The sequence below is a fragment of the Bison bison genome, unplaced genomic scaffold (genome assembly GCF_000754665.1).
Source record: "Bison bison bison isolate TAMUID 2011002044 unplaced genomic scaffold, Bison_UMD1.0 scf7180017864134, whole genome shotgun sequence".
In the NCBI taxonomy this organism is placed as follows: Eukaryota; Metazoa; Chordata; class Mammalia; order Artiodactyla; family Bovidae; genus Bison; species Bison bison.
In genome coordinates this window covers 7,091,147-7,112,958 of record NW_011494706.1, presented here as the reverse complement: position 1 = coordinate 7,112,958, position 21,812 = coordinate 7,091,147, and the positions used below count along the sequence as shown (strand labels likewise).

Sequence of the window (21,812 nt, the reverse complement as noted above, 5' to 3'; positions counted from 1 at the left end):
GCTCTAATGAGGTGGATGAAACTGGAGCCTACTATACAGAGTGAAGTAAGCCAGAAAGAAAAACACCAATACAGTATACTAACGCATATATATGGAATTTAGAAAGATGGTAACAATAACTCTGTATACGAGACAGCAAAAGAGACACTGATATATAGAACAGTCTTTTGGACTCTGTGGGAGGAGGAGAGGGTGGGATGATTTGGGAGAATGGCATTGAAATACATATAATATCATATATGAAACGAGTCGCCAGTCCAGGTTTGAGGCACGATTCTGGATGCTTGGGGCTGGTGCACTGGGACGACCCAGAGGGATGGTATGGGGAGGGAGAAGGGAGGAGGGTTCAGGATGGGGAACACGTGTATACCTGTGGCGGATTCATTTCAATATTTGGCAAAACCAATACAATATTGTAAAGTTTAAAAATAAAATAAAATTAAAAAAAAAAAAGAAAGAAAAGGCAGAGGAACAACAGTCACTAGATCACAGACAAAGCAAGGGAATTCCAGAAAAAAAACTACTTCTGCTTCACTGACTATGGGAAAGCCGATCACAACAAACTGGAAAATTCTTAGAGATGGGAATACCAGACCATCTTACCTGTCTCTTGAGAAACCTGTATGCGGGTTAGGAAGCCATAGTTAGAACCTTACAAGGAACAACAGACTGGTTCAAACTTGAGAAGAGAGTACGTCAAAGCTGTATACTATTTAACTTATACAGAGAGTACATTATACAAAATACTGGGGTGGATGAGTTACAAGCTGGAATCAAGACTGCTGGGAGAAATATCAACAACCTCAGATATGCAGATGATACCACCCTAACGGCACAAAGTGAAGAGGAACTAAAAAGCCTCTTGATGAAGGTGAAAGAGCAGAGTGAAAAAGATGGCTTACAACTCAGCACTCAAAAAGCTAACATCATGACATTTGGTCCCATCACTTCACGGCAAACAGATGGGGAAAAAGTAGAAGCAGTGACAGTTTCTCTTCTTCTGTTCCAAAATCACTGTGGACAGTGACTGCAGCCATGAAATCAGAAGCTTGCTTCTTGGGCAGCAAGCTGTGACAAACCTACAGTTGTATTAAAAAGCAAAGACATCACTTCACTGACAAATGTCCGTATAGTCAAAGCTAGGGTCTTTGCACTACTCATGTACTGATGAGAAAATTAGACCATAAAGATGGCTGAGTGCCAAAGAATTGATGCTTTCAAACTGTGATGCTGGAGAAGATGCTTGAGAGTCTCTTGAACCGCAGGAGATTAAACTAGTCAATCCTAAAGGAAATCAGTCCTGAATATTCATTGAAAGGACTGATGCTGAAACTCAAATATTTGTGTATCAATATTCACAGCAGCATTAATCAGAAGTTTAAAAAAAAAACAAAAAACAGCAGAAATAACCCCAGCGTCCATCAACAGATGAATAAACAACATGTATATATACATACAATGGAATACTATGCAGCCATAAGCAGGAATGAAGTTTGATATATGCTATAGTGTGGATAAACCCTGACAACACGTTAAATGAAATAACAGAGACACAAAAGGCAAATATTGTATGATTTCACTTAATATAAGATCTAGAATAAGCAAATTCAGAGACTGATCGCAGTTGAGAATTGGGGGAGGAAAGGGTGGGGAGTGACTGCCTAATGGGCACAAAGTTTCTATTCAGGGCATGGGAAAGTTTCAGAAATAGTGATGGTTTCATGTTATAAATGTACTTAATGGCACTAAATTGCACACTTAAAGAGTTAAAACAGCATTTTATCTTATATGTATTTTATCACAATAAAACCAAAAGGCAATAAGACTTCTTTGCCCTTCTAGAATAAAGGAGTACATTCTTATTATTTAGCTAAAGCAGCTAGAAATTTTACAATGCATGTAAAATAAGTATGATATAACATATAAATGTGAACTCACCAAGTTTTCTGTAGGTTGTAGTTTTAGAGATCTCGGAATGTTAGGGGTAATTTCCACTGGAGTTATTCTGACAACTGCATGCATTTCTATATTTAGTCTCTTTCTCAGGTCATGTGGAATCTGAAATATATAAAAGTGAATTTAAAATATAAATGTTAAAATCTTGATTAAGAAATATTCCACAGCATAAATACTGATATTAATTCCTATCAACTCAGGTGAATGATAAGATACTGCCATGACTGACAGTATAGGTGGGCATTCAGGTACTAATACTAACATTTCAATTTTTCCCTACAGTTGTTTCTTTAACGTCCTCTTCAGAAGGTGATCACTTTTGGTCTCTCAGGTTAAGGCAGCCTGAGCTCCTGGTGGCAGCTAACTGCCACCTCTCACTGGCCACACTCCCAGCCTGACCGCAGAGTGGCAACTGCAGGCTCCTCACCGCCGTCTCTCCTGGTCTCCAGGACTTGGTCACCACGTTTTCACCCCATCCTCACCATATAACATCAAGGAAATAACAGTGCTTCCTGCCTAATGGCAGAACGATTAGCAGAAACAGACAGGTCCATTAACAAGTTCAGACAATATGATTTTCAAGATGCAGTGGGACCTTCTTGAGTAAGAGATTAGAGATAACAGAAAATATGAGGCACGGTTGGAGCTTTAAGAATGATGTAGGCTGAAGAGATCACAACCTGTAAGTCACTGACCTCAAGGTCACAGTCCAAACTGTGAGAGTAAAAGAAACCTACTAAGGAGACTCCCTTTCCTTTCCATTGTTCTTCCCTGTTCCAATAATCTTCCTTCAAAATTAGGTTAAAATAAAGGAGGCTGGTGACTCATTTCCTGTAAAATTAGCATCTGAAGTTGGGATGAGGAGGGGAAATGCTGGGTGCGCTACTCTCGCTCTCCATCACAGTAAAGGAACAATACCAGCAGGGCAAGGAGCTTTCCGGGTGCCTCTGAACCCCGGTCATCTCACGCCGTGGGTCTCTCCCTACACTGGGCATTTCCCCCAGTACATACCAAGAGATTCCTTTGCTTTCAAGAAGGTGGAAGCAAATCTTCAGGCATTAAAGATGTGAGGCTTCGTAGGGCACTCCATTTGAAGCATGAACTCAAGAGTCAGCCTGCCAGGGTTTGAATCTTATTCTACTTACTGACTTGTTACCCCAGGCAGGTAATTTTGACCTCTCTGGGCCTGTACCTATCTTAGCTTTACCTGTCCAAGTTATTATTAGCCAGAAACACACACAAACCTTATCCAAACAAGGACTTTACCCTCCAATCAGAAATGTGTCCCCACGGGAACTGTTGTTGTTGTTAGGCACTCAGTCGTGTTCGAGTCTTTGTGACCCCATGGACTGTAGCCGGCCAGGTTCCTCTGTCCATGGGATTCTCCAGGCAAGAATACTGGAGTGGGTTGCCATTTCCTTCTCCAGATCTTTCCAAACTAGGGATTAAACCCTGGTCTCCTGCATTGCAGGCAGATTCTTTACAATCTGAGCCACCAGAGAAGACTAGAGGAGGGGGGACTTTAAATAGTATTTATTACACTGGTTTTCAACTTGTGCATAAAATATTATAATATTTTAGTTCAAAATTTGGGCAAGTTCAAGCAACATAAAATTATTTTCTAAGATTTATACTAACCCATTTGCTACACACCAGAAACAAACAACATTGTAAATGAACTATAGTACAATTTGGGGCTTCCCTGGTGGCTCAGACAGTAAAGAATCTGCCTGCAATGTGGGAGACCCAGGTTCAATACCTGGGTTGGCAAGATCCCTTGGAGAAGGAATGACTACCCACTCCAGTATTCTTGCCTGGAGAATTCCATGGATAGCGGAGCCTGGTGAGCTGTAGTCCATGGGGTTGCAAAGAGTCGGACACAACTGAGCAACTAACACAATATTTTTTAAAAAAAGACTTATACTAACCCAGACTTTCCCAAGATGAAGCACGTCTAAGTTTTTGGTGTATTTAATGGCATTCTTCAGTTCCTCAAGTCCATTCCAGACTACCTTTAGCACACAGGCCTTGCCAGCTTTGTGACTATGGTCTGGGCTAACCTGTTTTTGATCTAGAGGCTCTGACATCTGCTTCTCTTTTTCAGGTGACAGGACATTTTGCTTTGTTCTACTTTGCTGTTGCTTTGGAGAAAGCAGTTTCACTAGCTTTCCATAGGTCACAGTGAAGCTGGGCTCCACATCAAAATATTCCTGGTCCCATGGAAATACATGAATGGCATAATGTTTGTGAAACACAGAAGTTGCTGATGCCTTACACATGCTGGGAGGCTGGGATTTGCATACTCTGAAAATATTGTCCAGAGGAACAACTGCTGACTGCATGTTTTTGAAAGCATTGACTTCAGTTAACCCCCAGGATGTGTCTCGTTTCTTCTCAGACCCAGAAGAGAAAATGCTTCCTATCATAGTCCATAAGCTTGGGATAAATGATGAGTCAATTCTACCCTCTGATTCTCTTTCTTTAGACCCAGCGACTCCTACAGTATTTGATTGAAGTTGCTTGGTTTGAAGTTCTTTTGTCAATCCTTTTTGGTCTCTTCCATAATGATGAAATTTCCCAGGTATATCCTCTGCTTCTGAAAATGTACTCTCTTTGGCTTGGCGGGTCTTTGGCTGAATCAGGAGTCTGCTGTCGGTTTCCAGCCTTCCATAAGGAGCATCTGGTATCAGTGCAGCTGTACAGAAAACAAGGGTCATTAGTGTGCACTGACCTCTGCTTTGGAGTCAATGCGACAGTGAAGAGTATGACAGAAAGTGTTACAACAGCACCTACCAATCTGGATAAATATGTAAGTCTGCTGATCAACCCAGACCGGAAAAATGGCTTTTGGAAAAACTATTCGAATCTGATCTAGAAGGTGCTGTTCAAGGAAAGCAGCATGCAGCTCCTAGAAATAAACAAAAAGGTCAGTTCCCTTTATGTTTTGTCTATTTCATGTTTAGAAAGGAAACCTCAACTCTTTCTTATAAAGCAAACCTACTTGGTTTAGAATACCACTCAGAGAAGAGAAATCTAAAGACACAGATATTTTGGGGGGTCAGATCGAGATGGAGGAAGAGTAGGATGGGGAGTTCCCCTTCTCCCACAAATGTATCAAAAATACATCTGCATGTGCAATTGTTCTCACAGAACATCTAGTGAACATTGGTAGAACATTTTCTAGATTTCCAAGGGGCAAAAAATCTCCATTTAACTGGGAAGGACAAAATAAAGAAAAAAAGAGACAGAGAGAAAGGAATCTGGACAGGAGCTAAGAGAGGGGAAAGGTTTCTCCTCGCTTGGAAGCCCTGTCACAGGCGGAGCGATCAGTGTGGACAGAGGAGAGGGGCTCTGGAGTCTCAGAAAGCATAGCAACTGGTTTACAGAGGGCAATGTAGAGACAGACCCGCACAGATGGTCAGTACTGCCACCAGGCCCTGCCCAGTCTCAGATGCTCATCCACGGAGGCAGGTGGGGGCCGAGGCTCAGGCTTCAGAGGCAGAACTGGGGAGAGGACTGGGATTGGCAGTATGGACAGCCCAAGGGGACTAGCATGTCACGTGCCCCAATCAAGGGAATAAGGGGATAAGCCTGGGCCCACCAGAGAGGTAGGGTGATATTGTTAGGGGGCATGCAAGGAGAGGCGCAGGATCTCCACAGAACTCCTCTCCCTCTGTGTGCTCTCAGATGACAGGGCACCACCTACACGAGCTCCGGGGTAGGCACAAGCGGCCGCTACCACCTCAGACTCGAGGTAGCTGCAGACCGCAGCAGGCGGCAGGCACTGCCACCACCAAGGGTCCCATGACTGAGCACCGACTGCTGCTCTTGCCTTTTTGGGACTGTGCGTGGGCCAAGCACCTGCACACCCCTTATCAAGTGGATAATGGACAGCACATGCAGAGAAAAGAGACAGCAAGCATTCAAACCGAAAACAACCCTCAAAGAAGTGTTATATCCACACAAGCTATGCAGGGACGCCCTCACATATAAACAGTCCTCCAAGGCTACAGTAGATGACTGTTTCTCCTAAACTCACAGACTAAGAGAAATATAAGTAAAATGAAGCAGCAGAGGAACTACTCCCAACTAAAAGCCCAAGAGAATTCCCCTAAAGGAACAGTGAAACAGACCTCGTCAGTCTAATAGACATCAACTTCAAAGAGAGGTAATGAAAATGCTAAGGGGATTAAGAAAGGCTATCATCAGAAATGCAAACTGCTATAAAAAGGAACTAGGGCCTATAAGGAGCCAAGAAAAGTTAGAAAATTCATTTGCCAAGACGAAAGTTGAGCTTAAGGTAATGAATACCAGAATAAATAATGCAAAAGAAGGAATAAGTGATCTGGAAGACAGAACAAAGGAAATTACACGAAACAGCAGACAGAAAGCCAAATGAAAAAAATTAAAGCAATATGAGACCCACTGGATAATAATATAAAGTACATTGATCTATGTGTAATATGTTTTCCATGAGAAGAGAAAAGGGGATTGAAAGTGTATTTGAAGAAATTACGACTAAAAACTTCCCAAACCTAAAGAACCAAACAGATGTCCAGATATAGGAAGCGCAGAGGATCCTAAACAATATGAATCCTAACAGACCTACCCCGAGACATACTATAATACAAATGGCAAGAGTTAAAGAGGATTCTAAAGGCAGCAAGACAAAAACAAAGAGTTAATTACAAGGGAACCCCCATAGCCTATCAGCTGATTTCTCTGCAGAAACACTGCAGGCCAAAAGGGAGCAGCAAAATATAATTAAAGTCTTGAAAGGGAAAATTCTGCAATCTAGAATATTCTATCCAGCAAGATTATTGTTTAGAATAAGAAGAAAAATACAGAATTTCTCAGGCAAGCAAAAACTAAATGAATACACCAATAGTAAAACTATGGAAATATTAAAAGATCTCTAAATAGAAAAGAAGCAAGGAGATATAGAAAGGGAGAAATCATGACTGGAAAGTAAATCATTTAAGCTGGCTAGTATAAATATCCAAAAAAAAGGAAAAAATCTATTTGTGAAAGTGATGATAAATACAAGCAACAGCAAAAAGATAAACATGAAGATGTAAAAAAGGACATCAAAATCATAAAATGTGGGGAAGGACAGTAAGAAAATGCACATTCTTTTTTTTTTTTAGAATATGTTTGAGCAGATATGACTATCAGTTTAAAGCAAGCAGATACACAAAAGGGTTAACATACTTAAAAAACAGGGCAGTCACAAATCAAAAACATAAAATAAAGGCACAAAACCCAAAAAGAAGCATAAAGTAAGCCATCAAACCACAAAAAGAAAGAGGAAGAAAAACAAAGAATCAACTGGAAAACAAGGTTTAATATGGCAATACATACATATGTATCAATAATTACCTTAAATGTCAATGGACTGAATGCTCCAATCAAAAGACAGAGTGGCAGACTGGATTAAAAAAAAAAAAAAGACCCTACAGTATGCAGCCTATATGAGACCCACCTTATGGCAAAGGACACAGATTAGAAGTGAGGGGACAGAAAAAGATATCTCATGTATTGGAAATAAAAGGAAAGCAGAAATTACAATACTTAACATCAGACAAAACAGACTTAAAAACAAATGCCATAAAGAAAGATAAAGGACAACATATAATGGTAGAGGGAGCAATACGAGAAGATGTTATACTTGTCCACATACATGCACCTAATCCAGGAGCACCCAAATATATAAAACACATACTGACAGACATGAGGGCTTCCTTGGTGGTTCAGTGATAAAGAATCTGCCTCTAATTCAGGAGACGTGGGTTCAATCCTTAGGTTGGGAAGATCTCCTGGAGAAGAAAATGGCAACCCACTCCAGTATTCTGCCTGGGAAATCCCATGGACAGAAGGAGCCTGGATGACTACAGTCCACCGGGTCAGAAAGAGTTGGACACGACTTAGTGACTAAACAACAACAGACATAAAGGGAGAAACTGACAGCAAGACAATAATAGCAGGAGACTTTGACAGCCCACTCACATCAAAGAACAGATCTGGACAAAAAATCAATAAGGCAACAGGAATCCTAAATGACCCAACAGAACAGTTACACATGCCCCCAAAGTAGAATATACGGAGAAGGCAACGGCACCCCACTCCAGTACTCTTGCCTGGAAAATCCCACGGACGAAGGAGCCTGGTAGGCTGCAGTCCATGGGGTCGCGAAGAGTCGGACACGACTGAGCGACTTCACTTTAACTTTTCACTTTCCTGCATCGGAGAAGGAAATGGCAACCCACTCCAGTGTTCTTGCCTGGAGAATCCCAGGGACGGGGGAGCCTAGTGGGCTGCCGTCTCTGGGGTTGCACAGAGTCGGACACGACTGAAGCGACTTAGCAGCAGCAGCAGCAAAGTAGAATATACATTCTTTTCAAGTGCACATGGAACATTTTCTAGGACTGACCACACAGTAGGGCATAAACTAACCTCAACAAATTCAAGAGTATAGAAAGTATTTTAGGCATCTTTTCCAACCACAATGGCACAAAATTACCAATCAACCACAGGATAAGGAATGAGGAAAAGATTACGTAGAGACTAAACAACATGCTACTAAAAAACCAATGAGGAAATCAAAAGGAAGTTAAAAAATACCTTGAGACAAGTACAGTCAGAACACAATACAAAATCTATGGCCTGTAGCAAAGGCAGTTCTTAGAGGGAAGTTCATAACAATAAAGGTCTTCCTCAAAAAACAAGAAGAATCTCAAACAACCTAATCTACCACATAAAAGAATTAGAAAAAGAACAAACAAAACCTAAAGTTAGTAGAAGGAAGGAAGTAATAAAGAGCAGAGAGGACATAAATCAAGATTAAAAAAAAAATAGAGAAAACATTATGAAAACCAAGAGCTTGGTCTTTGAAAGGGTAAACAACATTGACAAACCTCTGACCAGGCTCACTAAGAAAAGAGAAAGAACCTATATAAAGACAGTAAGAAAGGAAGAAGGACAAATCAACAAATCCTGCAGAAATACAGAAACCCATAAGAGAATACTGTGAACAATTAAATGCGGGGAACTCCCTGATGATCTAGTGGTTAGGACTTGCAGCTCCTCACTGCCATGGCCCAGGTTCAATCCCTGGCTGGGGAACTGAGATCCTGAAAGCTGCACAACATGTCCAAAATACAAAAACAAATTATATGCCAACAAATTTCACAACCTGGAAGAAATTGACAACTTTCTAGAAACATACAGCCCACTGAAATTGAATCAAGAAATAGATCAGTTGAACAGACCAATCACTGAAAGTGAAATAGAATCTGTAGTGATAAACCTCCCTACAAACAAAAGCTATGACAGACCGAGACGGCATATTAAAAAGCAGAGATAGCACTTTGCCAACAAAGGTCCATGTAGCTAAAGCTATGGTTTTTCCAATTGTCATGTATGGATATGAGAAAAGTGAAAGTGAAAGTTGCTCAGTTGTGTCCAACTCTTTGAGACTCCATGGACTATGTACAGTCCATGGAATTCTCCAGGCCACAATACTGGCACAGGTAGCCCTTCCCTTCTGCAGGGGGTCTTCCCAATGACTCTTTACCAGCTGAGCCACAAGGAAAGCCTAAGAATACTGGAGTGGGTACCCTATCCCTTCTCTAGTGGATCTTCCTGACCCAGGAATTGAACCAGGGTCTCCTGCATTGCAAGCAGATTCTTTACCAACTGAGTTATCAGGGAAGACCTATGGATATGAGAGTTGGACCATAAAGAAGGCTGAGCACCAAAGAATTGAGGCTTTTGAACTATGGTGCTGGAGCAGACTCTTGAGAGTCTCTTGGACAGCAAGATCAAATCAGTCCATCCTAAAGGAAATCACCCCTGAATATTCACTGAAAGCACTGATGCTCTCTTCACATCTGGCCCCCTGATGTGAAGAGCCGACTCATTGGAAAAGACTCTGATACTGAGCAAGACTGAAGACAGGAGGAGAAGGAAGTGACAGAGGGTGAGATGGTTGGATGCCATCACTGATTCAGTGGACATGAACTTAGGCAAACTCTGGGAGATGGTGAGGGACAGGGAAGCCTGGTGAGCTGCAGTCCATGGGGTCACAAAGAGTCGGACATGACTTAGCGACTGAACAAGAAAGAACAAACCAAAGTCCAGGACCAGCCGGCTTCACAGGTGAATTCTACCAAACATACAAGAATAATTTATACTGGGCCTTTTCAAACTCTTCTAAAAGATGGAGAAGGAGGGTACACTCCAAAAGATATTCTACACAGCCACCATCATCCTGATACCAAAACCAGACAAAGATACATCAGAAAAGAAAGGCACAGGCCAGTATCTCTGCTGACTACAGATGCAAAAATTCTCAACAGAATATTAGCAAACTGAATCCAACAACACATAAGAGATCATACACCACTACTAACTGAGATGCATCCCAAATTCACAAGGATGGTTTAACACATGGAAATCAGTCAATGTAACACACCACAGAAACAAAAGAAAAGTCAAAAGAACACATGGTCATCTCAACAGACCCAGAAAAAGAATCTGACAAAGTTTAACACTCCTTCACAGATCACAGCCTTGTCATAGTGAAGGGACTTGAATAACTCAATGAAGTTAAGAGTCCTGCCATGCAGGGCCACCCAAGACAGATGGGTCACAGTGGAGAGTTCTGACAAAAAGTGGTCCAATGGAGAAGCGAATGGCAAACCACTGGAGTATTCTGGCCGTGAGAACCCCATGAACAGTATGAATAGGCAAAAAGACGTGACACAGTCTGGAAGGTGTCCAGTATGCTACTAGGCAAAGAGCAGAGGGCAATTATTAATAGCTCCAGAAAGAATGAAGCAGCTGGACCAAAGTGGAAACAACACTCCAGTTGTAGATGTGTCTCGTGGTGAAAGTAAAGTCCAATGCTTAAGGAGCGATACTGCATAGGATCTGGAATGTTAGGTCCATGAAACAAGGTTAATTGCATATGGTCAAGCGGGAGATTGTAAGAGTGAACATCAACATTTTAGGAATCAGTGAATTAAAATGGATGGGAATGGGAGAATTTAATTCAGATGACCATTACATCTACTACTGTGGGCAAGAATCCCTTAGAAGAAATGAAGGAGCTGTCACAGTCAACAAGAGTCTGAAACACAGTACTTGGGTGTACTCTTAAAAATGACAGAATGATCTCAGTTCATTTCAAGGCAAACCATTCAACATTACAGTAATCCAAGTCTATGCCCCAACCACTGATACTGAACAAGTTGAAGTTGACCAGTTCTGTGAAGACCTACAACATCTTCTAGAATTAACACACACACACACACACACACACACACACACACAAATGTTCTTTTCATCATAGGGGATTGGAATGCAAAAGTAGAAAGCCAAGAGATACCTGGAATAGCAGGCAAGTTTGGCCTTGGAGTACAAAATGAAACAGGGCATATGCTAACAGAATTTCATCCAGAGAACACACTGGTCATAGCAAAGCCCCTCTTTCAACAACACAGAAAGACAGCTCTACACATGGACGTCACCAGACAGTCAATACTGAAATCAGATTGATTATATTCTTTTCAACTAAAATGGGGAAGCTCTATACAGTCGGCAAAAACAAGACCTGGAGCTGACTGTGGCTTGGATCATCAACTTCTCATTGCATAAAAGTTCAGACTAAAATTGAATAAAGTAGGGAAAATGACTAGGCCATTCAGCTATGACCTAAGTCAAATCCCTTATGGTTATACAGTGGAGGTCTTGAATAGATTCAAGTAATTAGATCTGGTAGACAGAGTGCCTGAAGAACTATGGATGGAGGTCTGTGACACTGTACAGGACGCATGACCAAAATCATCCCAAAGAAAAAGAAATGCGAGAAGGCAAGGACGTTGTCTGAGGAGGCTTTATAAGAGTTGAGGAAAGAAGAGAAGCAAAAAGTAAAGGAGAAAGGGAAAGACAGTCCCAACTGAATGCAGAGTTCCAGAAAATAGCCAAGGGAGATAAGAAGGCCTTCTTAAACCAACAGTGCAAAGAAATAGAGGAAAACAATAGAATGGAAAAGACTAGAGATCTCTTCAAGAAAACTGGAGATATCAAGGGAACATTTCCTGCAAGGATGGGCACAATAAAGGACAGAATGGGTAAGGACCTAACAGAAGCAGAAGAGATTAAGAGATTAAGACAAGGTGGCAAGAATACACAGAAGAACAATACAAAAGAGTTTTTAATGACCCAGATAACCACGATGGTGTGATCACTCACCTAGAGTCTGATATCCTGGAGTGTGATGTCAAGTGGGCCTTAGGAAGCTTTACTAACAACAAAGCTAGGGGAGGTGATGGAATTCCAGCTGAGCTATTTCAAATCCTGAAAGGTGATGCTGTGAAAGTGTTGCACTCAGTATGCCAGCAAATTTGGAAAACTCAGCAGCGCCCATAGGACTGGAAAAGGTCAGTTTTCATTCCAATCCCAAAGAAAGACAATGCTGAAGAATGTTCAAATCACTGTACAATTGCACTCATTTCACATGCTAGTAAGGTTATGGTCACAATACTTCAAGCTTAGGCTTCAACAGTACGTGAACTGAGAACTTCCAGGTGTACAAGATGGGTTTAGAAAAGGCAGAGGAACCAGAGATCAAATTGCCAATATTCGTTGAATCATAGAGAAAGCAAGGGAATTCCAGAAAAACATCTACTTCTGCTTCATTAACTAGGGCTTCCCTGGTGACTCAGCTGGTAAAGAATCCACCTGCAATGCAGGAGACCTGGGTTCAATCCCTGGGTTGGGAAGATCCCCTAGAGAGGAGAACGGCTACCCACTCCAGTATTTTGGTCTGGAGAATTCCTTGGATTTGCAAAAAGTCAGACACACAGCTGAGCAACTTTCAGTTTTTTCACTTTCATTAACTATGTTAAAGCCTTTGACTGTGTAGATCACAACAAACTGGAAAATTCTTAGAGATGGGAATACCAGACCACCTCACCTGCCTCCTGAGAAACCTTTAATGTAGGTCAAGAAGCAACAGTTAGAATTGGATGTGGAACAACAGAGTGGTTAAAAATTCGGAAAGGAGTATGACAAGGATGTATATTGTCACTCTGCCTATTTAACTTATATGCAGAGTGCTGCTGGCTGTGCTTAGTCACTCAGTTGTTTCCAACTCTTAGTGACCCCACGGACTGCAGCCCACCAGGCTCCTCTGTCTTGGGGATTCTCCAGGCAAGAATACTGGTGTGGGTTGCCATGCCCTCTTCAGGTGATCTTCCCAACCCAGGAATTGAACCCAGGTCTCTCACATTGCAAGCAGATTCTTTACTGACTGAGTCACCAGCCCAAGAATACTGAAGTAGGTAGCCTCTCTCTTTTCCAGAGGATCTTCCCAACCCAGGAATCAAACCAGGGTTTCCTACATTGCAGCTGAGCTACAAGCTCAACTACGAGGGAAGCCCTATATGCAGAGTACATCGTGCTAAATGTTGGACTGGATGAATCACAAGCTGGAATCAAGATTGCTGGAAGAAATATCAACAACCTCAGAGTATGTAGATGATATTCCTTTAATTGCAGAAAGTTAGGGTGAAAAAGCTGGCTTAAAACTCAACATTACAAAAACTTAAGGTCGTGACATCCAGTCCCATCAGTTCACGGCAAGCAGAAAGGGAAAAAGCAGAAGCAGTGACAGATTTTATTTTCTTGGGCTCCAAAATCACTGCAGATGGTGAGTGCAGCCATGAAATTAAAAGATGCTTGTTCTTGGGAAGGAAAGCTGTGACAAAACTAGACAGCAGAGTAAAAAGCAGTGACATCACTTTGCTGCAAAGGTCAGTGTAGGCAAAACTATGGTTTTTCCAGTAGTCATGTATGGATGTGAGAGTTGGACCATAAAGAAGGCTGGGCACTAAAGAATTTATGCTTTTGAATTGTGGTGCTGGAGAAGACTCTTGAGACTACCCTTAAGACTACCAGAGATCAAACCAGTCAATCCTAAAAGAAATTAATCCTGAATATTCATTGGAAAGACCAATGCTGAACCTCCAATACTTTGGCCACCTGATGCGAAGAGCTGACTCACTGGAAAAGACCCTGATAGGAAAGATTAAAGCCAAAAGGAGAAGCAGGCAGCAGAGAATGAGATGGTTAGACAGCATCACTGACTTGGACAAGAATTTGAGCAAACTCCAGGAGATAGTGAAGGACAGGGAAGTCTGGTGTGCTACAGTCCACGGGGTTGCAAAGAGTCAGACACGACTTCACGACTGAACAGCAACAACGTGATAAAAACTCTTTCAAAAGAGGGTACTGAGAGAACATATCTCAATATAATAAAAGCCTTTTACAACAAACCCACAGCCAATGTAACCCTGAACGGTAAAAAGCCAAAAGCATTCCTGCTAAAATCCAGAACAAAACAAGGATGCCTACTCATTGCTTTTCTTCACCATAATACTGGAAGTCCTAGCCACAGCACTCAGACAGAAAAAGAAATAAAAGGTATTCAGATTGGAAGGGAAGAGGTTGAATTGTCATTATATGTAAATGCATCCCTACTCAGTCACTCAGTTGTGTCCAGCTCTTTGTGACCCCAGGGACTGTAGCCCTCCAGGCTTCTCTGGTCATGGGATTCTCCAGGCAAGAATACAGGAGTGGGTTGCCATGTCCTCCTCCAGGGGATCTTCCTGACCCAGGGATCGAACCCTAGTCTCCTGTGTCTCCTGCACTGCATGCGGATGCTTTATCACCAGGGAAGCCCATGTGCGGATGACATGATACTATATACAGAACACCCTAAGGTCTCCATACAAAAACTACTAGATCTAATGAATGAACTCAGCAAAGTAGCAGCATACAGGATTAACACTCAAAAATCAAGTTCTACATTACTTAGTAATTTGGAATACGATAACATGGCAATGGATGAAGCATTACTTTGGAAATATGAAAAACTCAGCATTGTTATAGTTGTGGTCAAGAAATGAATAAATTAAAGATAAAAAAAAATCAGTTGCATTTGTTTTATATTAACAGTGAAGTATCAGAAAGGAAATGTAAGAAAACAATACTTTTAAACTTGGACCAAAATAAAATACCTAGGAATAAACCTGACCAAGGAGGTGAAAGACTTAGACGTGGAGAACTATGAAGTATTAATATAGGAAATTAAAGAGAATTCAAAGATATGGAAAGCCATCCCATGCTCTTGGACTGGAAGAATTAATATTGTTAAATGGCAATACCACCCAAAACAATCTACAAACTTCACGGAATCCGTACCAAATTACCCATGACATTTTTCACAGAACTGGAACAAATAATCCAAAAATTTATATGGAACCATAAAGACCCAGAAGTGCCACAGCAATCCTGAGGGAAAAAAACAAAGCAGAAGGCGTAAGTCTCCCAGATTTCAGACAATACTACCATAAACAAAACAATGCGTGTTGGTACAAAACCTGAGATGTGGATCAGTGGAACAGAATAGACAGCCAAGATATAAACCCACACACCTATGGTCCATTAATCCATTCATATTCAACAAGAATATAGGAAAATCAAATGGGAGAAAGTCTCTTCAGCAAGTGGTGCTAGGACAGTTAGACAGCTGCATGTGAATCAGTGAAGTTAGAACACACCCTCACATCATGCACAGAGATAAACTCAAAATGGCTTAAAGATCTAAACACAAAATACGACATCATGCAACTCCTAGAAGAGAATACAAGCAAAGCATTCTCTAACATAAACTGTGCCAATGTTTTATTAGATCAGTCTCCCAAGGCAACAGAAATAAAAACAAAATAAACAAATGGGACCTAATCAAACTTACAAACTTTTGCACAGGGAAAAAAAAAAAAGGATAAAAAGACAACCTAAGGAATGGGAGAAAATATTTGCAAAATGATATAACTGACAAGGGCTTAATCTCAAAAATATATAAACTGCTCATATAATTCAAGAAAACAGCCAATCAAAAAAAAAAAAAAAGCAGAAGACCTAAGTAGACATTTCTCCAAAAAAGACATACAGATGGCCAGTAGGTACACGAAAAGATGTTCAACATTACTAATTATTAGAGAAACCAAAACCAAAACTACAATGAGGTATCACTTCACCCCAGTCAGAATGGCCATCATTAAAAAGTCTACAAGTAACAAGCACTGGAGAGGGTGTGGAGAAAAGGAAACCGCCCTACACTGTTGGGAGGAACCTAAGTTGGTGCAGCCAACAAAACAGTATGGAGTTTCCCCAGAAATCTAGAAATAGAACTACTATATGATCTAGCAATCCCACTCCTGGGTATATATCCAGACAAAACTATAATCCAAAAAGATACACGCACCCCTGTGTTCAGAGCAGCACCGTTCGCAACGGCCAAGACATGGAGACAAGTTGAACGCCCATCAACTGCTGGACGGATAAAGATGCGGTGTGCATATACAGCAGGATACTGCTTTCATTCTTTTGTAAAAAAGAACAAAACAATGCCATGTGCAGCAACGTGGATGCAACTAGCTATGGGATACGAAGTGAAGTAAATCGGGAAGGGAAAGACAAACACCATACGATATCATTTACATGTGGAATCTAAAATATGGCACAAAATGAACATATGTACTAAACAAAAACAGACTCACAGACAGAAAAGACCTGTGGTTGCTCAAGGGGCAGCGGAGGGCAAGGGAAGGACTGGGGATCTGGGACTAACAGATGCAAATTACGTACAGAATGGATAAACAGCAAGGCCCTACTGTTCGGCACGGGGGACTGTATCCAATCTCCTAGGGGTAAATCATAAGGGACGGGAACAAAAAGAAATGTATACATGTGCATCATTGAGTTACTTTGCTGCACAGCAGAAATTAGCACAGCACTGTAAATAACTATACTCCAAAAAAACATACAAGACACTGATATTTTGAAGCAGTTTGACCTTAAACTTGGATAGTGCTCATTTTGTTTTCTTTACCAGTATCTCCCAATCATCTGCTGACAGGGGTTCCACCTCAACTTGCTGACAAGACACCACATGGGAACAAGGCTTGAGAAACACCTGGAAAAAAATTAAAGGATAAAACTACCATTAAAAGACTTTTCAATATCCCTGGAAAATAGGAACTTCTCTCTTTTAGCTCTGTAGTCACGTGTGTGTGTAGTCCTTTATTTGACAAATATTTATCAAGCTCTTCTTAGGTAGGTGCTGATATACTCAGCATTTTAGAAAAAAAATTTCACAACTATAAAATAAAGGGAAATACATCCTAGCACAATACACGTTTTAAAAAATAATATAAACATAACCATTTAAAGAAAAAAATGTAAGTTAAAAAATAGAAGAAAAACAATGATGTCATCAAGTCAAGGCTTGATCTAGTATATAAATACTATTGTTTCTAGATGTTCCGCAACAAACTTCAAGCCATGGTGCTTCTGGAAAAGTTAGTCACACACTGAAATAGAGATCAGAACCAATCATTTAGAATTATTCAGAAGTATAATCATTCACAGCTAAAATATAGTGAAATAAATACTCTGTCACTCCAGTCTACAGAGACACAGGAAGGTTAGTGTCTCTCAGGAATCTGGAATCCACTCACTTTCTTTCCACTTCTATGGGCATTTCTGGGGATTAGAGGAGTAAGAGCCCCCGAGGAGTAAATGCTCCCTCTCGCTTTTGTGGGTTGGAGCAGAATTTCCCCGAGCGTCTTGCCCGCTCCCCAGTTGTTGCCCTCGGCGCCTCCCACATACACCACTCGAAAGGCGGGACTCTGAGGAGGCATAAAGCGAGAAGCTGGTGTCTGGTCAAGCCAGTCCACTTCCTGCCCCCATCAATGACGGGGGCACAGTGCCTTAGTGGAGCCGCTGCAGTCCATACAGGGAACGTGCAGCAAATTAGACAGCAAATTCACTTTAGAGCAGATGGGAATTAAAAACAAGCAGGCCTGTTCAGGGTTCGGATATTTCCCAAAGAGAAGTGCCATGTACACAGAGAGCAGAATTATGTTAGTTATTTCCATAACTTGCTATGGAAACCTGGGCAAAACAGTCCATTTCCCTACGTTTGTAGAACAAGGCAGCAAAGTCAGTGATTTGTAAGGCTACTCTGGTGCTAAAGTTTGAAGATTCCAGCAAAAATTTAAGGTAAGCAAGAGACTACTGCTAGGCCCATGGATTTCTCATCAGTGGCTTATTCTCATTATCAGAAATGCACGTGAACAAAACTAACCTGTGTTCAAAATAAGTTAAAACTTATTTTGAGAAACTGGTGTGTGCATGCTAAGTCGCTTCAGTCATGTCCGACTCTGTGCGACCCTATGGACAGTATAGCCGCTAGGCTCCTCTGTCCATGGGATTTTCCAGTCAAGAATACTGGAGTGGGGTGCCATGCCCTCCTCCAGGGGATCTTCCCAACCCAGGGATGGAACTCAGTTCTCTTACAGTCTCCTGCATCGGCAGGTGGGTTCTTTACCACTAGCGCCACCTGGGAAGCCTCATGAGAAACTGGTAATAGAAAGCAATTTAGCCCCATCTATCAAATTTGTATATGTGTGGCACCCTAGACTTGGCGATTCAGTTTTGAAAATCTATTTCATTTCTGGGAATTCCCTGGCAGTCCAGTGGTTAGGGCTCCATGCTTGCACTGCAGGTGCCACACATCTGACCCCTGGTAGAGAAACTAAGGTCCCACGTGCTCCACTGTGGCCCCCCCACCAGAAAAAAAGTTTTTCATTTCATACATATACAGAGATGCTCAATGCATATTATCTTAACATATGGAAAGGATCTCTGATACAGTTTGTGGGGGGAAAATTGCAGAAAATATGTATGATCTCCTTCTTTAACTCCTAACGGTCTAGTGAGACCCCACAGTACACACTCATTCCGAGGCTGGGGTTAGAGAAAGGGAAAAACATTTTTTACTTTCGATTGTAAAATATTTGTACTGAATACGTGTTACTTCTGCAGTTTAAAATATTTAAAAACATAAACTGGTGAATATGATAAAGTGGAGACAGACATGAGTCCTTAAGCTTTGGAGTTTACAATTTAAGCATAGTAAGTAAAACTGAATAATTCATAAAGAATAACTGAACAAATTCAGGAACCTGGAAACTGAGTACAATAAAAGGTAGACTAGAAAATCAGCTAGTGAGCATGGGAGACTATTAGACGCTGACTTAACAGAGCACGTGACAGGTAGTATGCATAACTTGGATATCTTATGCTGGTTGCAGTAGCTCACAAGTTAGGTGTCATCTTACCTCCCTAAGACCTACATTTGAACTTTTACTTCTTTTGCTATATAACATTTTAAAAAGTCACTGTCATCACAGTTTGTGCTTACCTGTGCCCCATTTGAGAGTCCAAGTTTCTGACCAACTTGTCTGTTAATTTCAGCCACATTTTCACCTTCATCACTAAAATGTCTGCCTTCCACCCAGCTCAAGAATGCAGGCTGGTGACCCCAGGCTACTTCTATAGCTTGATTCTATTTATTCAAGAAATAAGAAATGGGGGAGAAAGGTTTTGAAAGTTTTTATACGCTTCTCTGGATTCACAGAAAAGATAAACTACAACTGCAATGCACATGTACAAAAAGAGTTCTATAGATAGCTGATAGCTCTCTGTGACCACCTTCATCACAGCATTTAAAGCTGTAATCATTTCCAGTTCCTAATGTGACGATACTATGGGTGAAACCAATACCTGTATATCCTTAATGGCAGGATAAACTGATTCAGCCACTCCAGAGTTCATAGCGGCAACAGCAGCAGGGAGCCAGCAAACTGAGATAGCCTTTGACTTATTTAGGATTAATGAGTCAAAGAAAAAACCACACCAGAACATATCCCTGCAGTATTTTCTGTAATTATGAAAACTCAGGGCCATCTTTATATGTCTAGCAGTATGGAAACAAGCTATAAATTTACTACTTTAGTAAAGAATAGGTAAATAAGTAGAAACACGTAATCAATAAAAAGCGTTAGCATTTATTTATTAGATGAGTAATAAAAGCACATGGTAAAAGCACAGAAAGTATAAAGACATACAATGTGAGGGCTGATTCCTGTTCCTGAGATTACTGTTAATAGCTTCTTTTATGCATTGTAGAAATTTTATATTATTCAGCTTAAGTAATTTTAAGCCTTGAACTATGGAAACATATTTATAAGTCAAAAAAGCAAAGTATAAAATTTATTCTCATTAATATCAATTATATAAATTATTAATAGCAATTATATAAAATATGTAAGTGTACGTCTAAGGATTAAAAGCCATTTTCTATGATTAAAAAAATTACAAACTTATTACAGAAATATTAGAAAGTACATAAACCTTGGAAAATATATAAAAGGAATTACTGATCTTCCCATGTGAATTATCAACCATGTGACATGATTTGGTCTTTCCTGGCTAACCCTTTTTTCTACGCACAAGTTAACTGTTGTATTACAGTTATGATTTAGTCTCCTTTTCCCCCACTTATCCTTGTTATTGTAAGTATTTTCACATATAGATCATTTTTAATAAAAAGTAAGGGCTTCACTAATAGCCATTAACACTTAACATCTCAGGAAGTTTTAGTACTGTTGTGCTGTGCTAAGTCGCTTCAGTCGTGTCCAACTCTTCACAACCCCACGGACTGTAGCCTGCCAGGCTCTTCTGTCCGTGGAATTTTCCAGGCAAGAATACTGGAGTGGCCATGCCTTCCTCCAGGGTATCTTCCCGACCCTGGGAAGGGTCAAGGATCAAACCTTTGTCTCTTACATCTCCTACACTGGCAAGTGGGTTCTTTACCACTACTGCCACCTATTAAATTCACTTAAATCAAAATAAATTTATTAAGTTTAAATTATTAAATTCATTTATTTACATCAAATTTTATTCTCTCAAAACTAGCTATGGACTGCTTATTGTATGTCTTTTAGTAGGAGAAATTTCAAGGAATGTTGGGGCCACTTCCAAGGCAATATAAGGTACTTTAAATTTATTAAAACTTTGTTTATAAGAAATCATCGTTTATCACTTAGTTGTGTAATTTTTCTCGCAATTCTCCACAGGAGAGTCCAACCTGTCTGGCTGACAAAATCTTTCCACTGAGAACAGTGTGATATGGCAGAAAGAGCCCCAGATCTGGAGTCAAGTCTTCAGTTACTGGGTCAGCTGTTACTACATGAGCTGAGAGGATGAGAGTCTGGGATATCAGAGTCAGTGACTTTTAATCCAGATCAATTCTCCTACTTCATATGAAGAAACTTTTAAAATCACAGACGTTAAATAAGGAAACATGCCCTGCAATATTGAAAAAAAAAAAACAAAAACAACAACTCACCAACTCCCTGGAAAAGGGAAAAATCAACTTTGTGAAATATGAAAAATACTTCACATATTCCTTTGGTCAAAAGGTAGTCACCAGGGACTTACCTGGTAGTCCAGTGGTTAAGAATCTGCCTTGCAATGCAGGGAACACGGGTTTGGTCCCTGGTTAGGGAACCAAGACGCCAACTAAGCCCGCAGCCCCAACTACTGAGCCCTTGTGCTCTGAGCCGACACGTCACAACTAGAGAGTCAGTGCACCACCGTGAAGATCCTGCGTGACCCAAGCAAGACCCCACGTGCCACCACTGAGACCCGATGCCGCCAAATCAACATATATATATATATTTTTTAAAGTGGTAAGCAGACCCATATGTTTAGCTGCATTTAGTAAACTTTGCAGACTAATGTTCTGAGTCCATTTTTATGTCAAAAATCTTTCACTTGGACCACAGAGCCCCTGGACACTCAGGAAGAGGGAAAAAAAGGACACACTGTAAAGAAAGGAGCCCCTTTTCCAGAAGTTCAATCAAATTAACAAATGACCG

The 21,812-nt window shown here is 40.8% G+C and overlaps 1 protein-coding gene across 2 annotated transcripts in view; it reads right to left on the bottom strand.

The window, feature by feature from the left end:
* The window catches only part of PEX1 (peroxisomal biogenesis factor 1), a 75,922-nt gene extending 55,798 nt beyond the window's left edge, over window positions 1-20,124 (bottom strand). The window contains exons 1-5 of one of the 2 annotated variants that reach the window (XM_010839791.1): window positions 19,292-20,124; window positions 16,916-16,999; window positions 4,750-4,864; window positions 3,885-4,651; window positions 1,939-2,058 (exon numbers count right to left, since the gene is read on the bottom strand). In XM_010839791.1, the coding sequence (XP_010838093.1) occupies window positions 1,939-2,058; window positions 3,885-4,382 (618 nt within the window). In that variant the 5' untranslated portion in view covers window positions 4,383-4,651; window positions 4,750-4,864; window positions 16,916-16,999; window positions 19,292-20,124. Of the gene's footprint in view, window positions 1-1,938; window positions 2,059-2,967; window positions 3,321-3,884; window positions 4,652-4,749; window positions 4,865-16,915; window positions 17,000-19,291 lie in introns of those variants that run through there. The other variant, XM_010839792.1, reaches the window with a different exon arrangement.
* Between the last annotated feature and the right edge of the window lie 1,688 nt (window positions 20,125-21,812).